This window comes from Hyalella azteca, unplaced genomic scaffold (genome assembly GCF_000764305.2).
Source record: "Hyalella azteca isolate HAZT.00-mixed unplaced genomic scaffold, Hazt_2.0.2 contig14089, whole genome shotgun sequence".
NCBI classification, from domain to species: domain Eukaryota; kingdom Metazoa; phylum Arthropoda; class Malacostraca; order Amphipoda; family Hyalellidae; genus Hyalella; species Hyalella azteca.
Genome location: NW_025943988.1, coordinates 876,872 through 884,158, shown reverse-complemented (window position 1 = coordinate 884,158; position 7,287 = coordinate 876,872). Strand labels below are relative to the sequence as shown.

The following is a 7,287-nucleotide window of genomic DNA, read 5'->3' as shown; positions in this document are numbered from 1 at the left end:
AGACTAATAATATGTTTTAGTGTTTAATTTTTTGGGCAATACTGTGCTACTTCGTTTTGAAAATGACTGATCGAAATGCTGCATATTGTTCAGAAGAATTTGAAGCCATTTTTACTGCAAGGTTATGGTCATGTCACTTAGTGAAGCTGCTGGAAGAGATGTTGCCTGATTTGTTTCTACAAAACAATTCATCGTGGGTCAATAAATTCGAGATATTATGACACAAGAATTTTCTTACTGTTTTAAAGTCAACTTGGTAAGACGGTAAATGCCTGATAAGATAATGATACATTTGTGTTAATTTAAAACGTGCTTACTCTGGTTGGGTGACTAGAAGCAGACTTAAAAAGAAATAAAAAGATTCTGAAAATGGCGAGTTTGAAATTAACTTCACGTTTCCCCCATCTGAAATAATTAATGTGCATTGCGTGACATATTAGGTAGTATGTTTAGGTTAGTGTTTTAATTTATTTTCAATGTACATGACCGACCCATGAAAGGCTCATATTGCAATCAAATTCGTATTAATAAAATAGGGTTGCTGAAAGAAAATTAGTTTTCATGATGTTAAACACAAATACCTTTAGGTTTTATCCAGCATATTATAGAGAGGAAAATTATCATTTTACGAAAGTACACGAGAAAAGTACTTAATATTTTTCAACCATCTAAACTTTTAATTTTTGAAATAAAACATTGTTTTAATATAACTTGCAGAAAAATGACTGAATTTAGCTGAAACTGATACTCAGCATAAGAAATGGGACTAGTCAATTAACAAATAAACAAGATTTATCGCCTTAAAAATTTAATGGGCTATTAAATAATCATGATTCGCTTTTTTTTTCTAATTTTTCCAACAATAATGCAAGAACATATATCATAAATTTTAATGCCATTCAGTAAAATCAACGTTAAATGTTCATTTGTACAATTAGCTGCCAATGTATTGTTTCTTGTTGCCTTTATTGATCGTCTTTGGATTAGTTTAATGAACTAGATAAAAATTTAATATTTAATTAAAATTAAATACCTCATTATACTGGACGGAGATTGATGTATTCTAATATTCATTCATGTTCATCAGTTTTTTCAGTTTTATAATATTCGCGAAGACATTACAATAATGTGAAAAGAAATATACGCGACACTTCAAAGAATAGTTAAATTTGATTTCAAATAATATAACTATCACAACATAAAATAAAGATTAAAATTTACTTACTGACATGAATAATAATAATAATAAAATAATAATAATAATAATAATAATAATAATAATAATAATAATAATAATAATAATAATAATGAATCCTGAAACGAATACTGAATAATTATGATTAAGCACAAGATTCAGCTTTATCAAAACACAGCGAGAAGCAATCGCTTACACAGCAAGCAAAACGATAATATGGGTGAACACAGCCCGATAGAATATTTTAGGAACTTATTACAAAAATTAATTTTTCAGGCCGATTATATTCATTGTTAATCTTGATAAAAACAATGTGATATCAATAAGTATCATGATATTTTTGAAGTCTCTGTTATTTCACTATGAAAATAAATTTTGTGGAGAAATTTTTGTGGAGAAAACGGAAACTCGAAATTCGTACTGGCCTAATACAAGGCTTCTAATAAGTTCGAAATCTGAACTCATTAGATGACGGAAAACTTCATATTACCTATCTATCGTTGGGACAATTACAGCTATGGATCAATGTATAAATTTGTGTCCTAACTATCGGTCAGGTGACAGCTTAATAGATTATTAACATCGATGGATTTATTGCCGGTTTCGGCATATTTCGGGTTCAAGGCACATTGTACGAGGCAAGATCTATCACAATTTGAGAATTGCGATGAGAAGCTAAGAAAATATATAGATCTTCTACTAAGCAAACATCAAAATCTGTGCGTCCAGCAGTTCCAAAAATCACAGCTGTAGTTTCTGATGAACGGAAGTGATAAATTTTTCACGTTCTCGACGTATGTTCAAAAATATACAGGGATTCTAAAATTCGAAGGTCAGAAACACCCGTCGTGTAAGCTGGAACTCTAAAATCACTATCGGACATCGGAACATTGCACTGCTCGGCATGAACGTGCACAGCTGAATGAGGAGGATGCGTAAGTAATGTTCCAGTTCTAAAATTTCTACCCTTATGCTCCCCCAGCCTGGTGTAAAAATTGTGAGACGGCATACCGACGTACGCTGATGCGCACTGCGCGCATCTATATCTATATACTAGAGACGAACGCATAAAAAGCGGGAGAGTATCTATATACTTGAAGAACGAGCCGATTTTAAAGTTATTCAGTGCAAGTGGTTTTGGTGAATTCTTGATAAACTTGCGATTTAAGCAATCAAGTGATTTTATTTTAATACTCGTATCCACGAAGTGAAACTCTTTCGGTGGCGCTGTCTCTGAAAATTTATTATTATTGGATGTCGTATATTATTATTGGTGATTATTCTAGATGGTTGACATCTATTATTACCACATTTGGGACTGATGACCCTAATGCTGCCTACAATACCTGGACAAGACCTGAGCTCGCGGGTCTCTGGATAAGTAAATGACTTTCAGGTGCTGGAAGTTGGGCATAACCATGAGCAGCTCGACGTGTGCCAGCGTTAGGCGAATGGTCTGCAAAATAAGAGTAACGGTCGTTGTGAACAATGCAGTGGAGGAGAATGACGTTCATGAAAATGTTATGGAGGAGAAGAAGGCATTTGAAAACCTATTTTAGGTGGAGGGCGTCCATAAGATATAATGGAGGTGTATGACGTATATAAAGTTTAAATGGATGTGGAGGACGTCCATAAAGATTTAATGGGGTTGAAAAGCGTCCATAAACTATTTGAAGTGTTTGGCGTAAAATAGATTAAATGGATGTGGAGGACGTTCATACGTACAAATCTAGTGGAGGTAGGCGGCGTCTAGAACGATTTAAAAAGGTTGAAAGCTTTCATAAAACCAACGGAGGTGTGTGACATTCATAGTAATCTAATTGAGAAGAGCGTTACCAAGAATCGAATGCATAATGGCACTCATAAAAATCTAATGGAGTAGAAGAGGGTCCATAAGAACGAAACGGAGAAGAAGCGTGCCTATGAAAATCTCATGGAGTTGAAATTGGCTTACAAGTTAATTGAGGTAAAAAAATCAAAAAATGTGAAGATAGTGAATGTTTGAAATTTAATTCTTGTTGTGTAAAAAATAGTGATACGCAGTAATTGAAAGCATTGATATTAACGTTTCGTTAACAATAATTTGGTGCACATGAAGGATAAACAGTAATGTACGGATACCGAAGGTAAATTTATGCTGGTAATGATACAACGTAAAAGCATGTCGCAAATCGTAAATTAATGGTAAACCATAATTATTGTTAACAGTTCTTTGAAATAACAATAAACCACCCTATTTACAATATACATTTAGTTCAACAAATATTAATTTCTTGTTTAATTTACAAGCGTTCGTTCTCTTATCGATTTACTGACCTTGGCGATAATAGTTTTGGCTTTGCGACATCTCTCGCTGAGAATATTAGGATCGAAACAATGTGTGCCTTTGCACTCGTCAGGAAATTTTCTGAAATTCTCAGGCCAAACTTTTCTGTATTCACTGAAAGCTTTAGTGAACTGGCACGAAAAAACAATTGACAGGATTTCAGTGACCATCGAAGGCGTCATTCTGCTCTCGTAAACATCGGTGATGATTTTAAGAGGCTCGAAGATGTATATTAATTCTTCGCTGATATTGGAAAGCAGTTCGCCTACCCAGGAGCTTCCTCCTCGTCCCAGAGAGCTGACGAGTAAGATTAGTTCTTGTGAGCCGCTGTAAGACGGGATTTTTACGCTAAATTTATGTCCTTCATTTACAATTGTTTTTCTTTGGTAATTTTGTGTTTCTTGATCATCCACTGCAATATTTTCCCTCTGCAATCGTTCATACTCCATGACTTTTCTCAGTAGCTCATATGTTAGTTTCTTTTCTTGTGTTCTCCCATCTTCTTCTATGAGAATCTCGAAGTCCAGATCGCCACGCAACTTTTCCGTAACAAAACTCCGGCTTCCGATTTGTGGCTCCATCACAGCAGAGCTTTTTATTATATATCGCCAGTCTGAAATAGATGAGAACTTGTTTTATAGTCTTCAAGATCAATGAGCAGGATAGGCCTATAGATTAAGCTAATTGTGATGAGATAATTAGAACGCTTCATTTTCATTTTTTTTGTAATGGAAGAGACACCCAAGAGACCGTTTGTCTTCCACATCGCTTGTTGTGTTACGAAAATCCCATGCCAAACAACATTGGTTTTGTTACAATGCGTGGGAAAACGTGGTTTATATTATTTATTGTTTGTTACTCAGGTGCATTCTAATTGCATATACCACAAATTGCAAGTGATTATATACATACATACGTTATTGCACACATACGTTATAATATCCTACATGCGTTATAGTATCCTGCAAGAGTTATTGCAGAGTCAAAACTCAGAAAACCAATCGCAAAAAAAAGCGAAAAACCGAATATCTTAATTAACCTCTTGTAAGCATCAACAACAATTACTAAAAAAAACGTTAAAAAATTACAAGGGCATGCTGAGTTATATAATGGCGCCATCTTCCATAACAAGATCCAAATACAGTAAAAACATCGATAACAAGAAAAGAAATTGCTTTGATATTACTCAAGAGGCGAAACAAAACTATTATTCAAAAATGAACATTCACTTGTGATTCGTTGTTTATGCATTTGGAATGCATCTGAGTAACAAACAATAAAATAATGTAAACCACGTTTTCGTACGCATAATGAAAAAAATCAGCTTTATTTGCCATGGGATTTTCTAAAAACAACAAACGGGGCGAAAGGCAACCGGTCTCTTGGGTGTCTCATCCTATACAAAGGATTTGTGCTGGCCCTGAAAAAATCAGCAGCTTCACCAGTTTTCAGTTAAAATGGAGAACTTACCTGCGCTGAAGACAAACAGGAAAATGATGAGCATCATTGTGATGCTCAAGACTATATGTGACCATTTGTTTATCATTTCGTCGAAGTTTCTAGCGTCATAAATATATCATAGAAACACTCCCACTAATTAATTTACATATATTTCTATTAAAATTTGAAGAATGAAGTGCTAATGAATTGTACCGAAACTAACGAAACTTTGGAGCTTTACTTTATGGTACATGCTTCACAGAATGCCACAAAAACACTGAATTTTTAACCTCACGTCATCGGACCTGAGCTGCAGGTGTTCAATTAAAAAAATGTCACAGATGTTGTTGAGGAGGGCAATGCACCTTCTGTAGATGTCTTATATATTGATCATTTCTTTAATCAAAAGGCATTGTACGTCCGTGCGATGTTGCCGGATCGACTTTAGTGCGGAATAGTAGCTCCGTAGGATCACTCGATCTGCGTCCATACTGCATGGAAAGGTGTGTAAATACTGTGAACTGTATCATGGATATTTTTTAATATGATTGATATCAGTGTGCTTTATTGTGACCTGGAATATATTAAAGTGTGATGTCAACCTATATAGCTATAGATGTGTAGAAGTCTTTTTATTTTTGATGGAATAGTTTTAGTCATGACCCATTGTGTACGTTTAGTGTCTGCAATAGTTTTATATCATACAGAGAGACCTCCGAAGTCTTGATACGACTTCAAGCCACAAACACTATGTTCATCTTATCGTTGTAGAATGAAAGTTTCGCGTTTGATCGCCTTTATTCTCCTGTCGTTGACTCAGTGTTGAACTGCATGAGGTGTGATGAACCGTGGCTGTCATATTGCTGATAGGATAAAGATTCACGTTGCGTCCAGTTGGTACTGGCCTCCGTAACAATGTAATTTCAATAGATAAGGGAATTGATACACTCTCTTACCGTATAATACGATTCTATCTTCTATTCTGTGCAGCTAAATTATCTCTTATAATATCATTGGCAATAATTAAGTGTATAATGAGAGAATTTTTTTTGGCGAGCTGATTACCAAGATAAATTGGATTAATTTCTTCTGATAGTGTAGATTTTGTTCAGCAAAGACAGATCTAGAGTTGAATTATGAATAATTGAAAAAAATTAATCGAAATTCTTCATTCATTCGGCCGAATATTCGTGAAGAGCCTTCCTTTCAAACAATAATCTGAAGCATATAATCATTACTTATTGCGGTTGGAGAATCAAATTGAGATTCTCTGTTGGCGACCGAAATAGATTCTTAATATGTTTTAGGGCTACATTTTTTGGACAAAACAGCGTTACTTCGTTTTGGAAATAAGTGATAGGAATGCTGCATATTATTGAGAAGAATTTGAAGCAATTTTCACTGCAGGGTTAAGGGCATGTCACTGAGTGAGTGATGCTGCTGGAAGATATGTTGCCTGACTTGTTTCCACAAAACAATTCATCGTAGCTCAACAATTTTGTGATATTATGTGTTGAAAACCAAAATCATTCGTCAATTTTAGAACTGAGCCTTAAGTGATCACAATGCTTCCCTATGTCTAAATTTAAATTCATTTCCGACGGTATGATCTCTTTTGACGTGTTTAACTGCACCCCGCTTAATTTCACTATATAGAGATTAACCCACAGCTTCGAGATTTTCAGCCCAGCAGCCATCAAAACGCCAGCAGCAAAGCCACCACCGGATAACGACCACCTCTCTCAACCGTCTATTGCTTCGTCTACGGATCCTCCCGTATATAATCTTGAACCACAAGATGAAGACCAGGAGCAGCAAGCTCTCCGTCGGTCGACCCCGTCAGTGACATGGCACTCTGTGCAGTCGTGGGCACCCGACGACGCTCAGCAGACTGGACACGTCGCCTGATGACCTCTCTGCGTCGTCGGTGTAACTCTACAGAAGCCTGCTGTAGTTGAGGTGGGTCGCAGTGCACTGAGATGTAGTGTAATGCTTGTCGGCCCTTTACTTTCAGTTTAATAAGTAGTCAGCTAAATCTTGTGATCACCTACGCTTCTGCCATTCGTGAACTTTAGAGGTGAATGTCATGCATTACATAACTCAATCGTTAAATTAAATTTATAGCTTCTAGAACTCTGATTCTAAAACTATTTTTTAATATTAGATCCATCCTATTTACCAAAATCTTGTCTCCAACATGGCAGGCGTTCACTTCTTGGGACGCTTGCCGCGGCATCAGGGTGTACACGAAGCCGCTCGGCTCGAAACTCAAATCTTTGGTTTAATAATTGCTTGAATTTCTGAGCTGTGTGTTTCCTGATGCCCC

At 35.8% G+C, this 7,287-nt stretch overlaps 1 protein-coding gene across 1 annotated transcript; it reads right to left on the bottom strand.

Annotated features, from left to right (window-relative positions):
- Positions 1 to 2,522: 2,522 nt before the first annotated feature.
- Positions 2,523 to 5,119, bottom strand: LOC108675236 (carbohydrate sulfotransferase 1-like). Its single transcript, XM_018163231.2, has 3 exons — positions 4,992 to 5,119; positions 3,512 to 4,134; positions 2,523 to 2,651 (listed from the first exon to the last, which is right to left on the bottom strand). Exons 1-3 carry the CDS (start codon positions 5,065 to 5,067, stop codon positions 2,523 to 2,525), a joined length of 828 nt encoding a protein of 275 aa, XP_018018720.1. The 5' UTR covers positions 5,068 to 5,119.
- Positions 5,120 to 7,287: the final 2,168 nt, after the last annotated feature.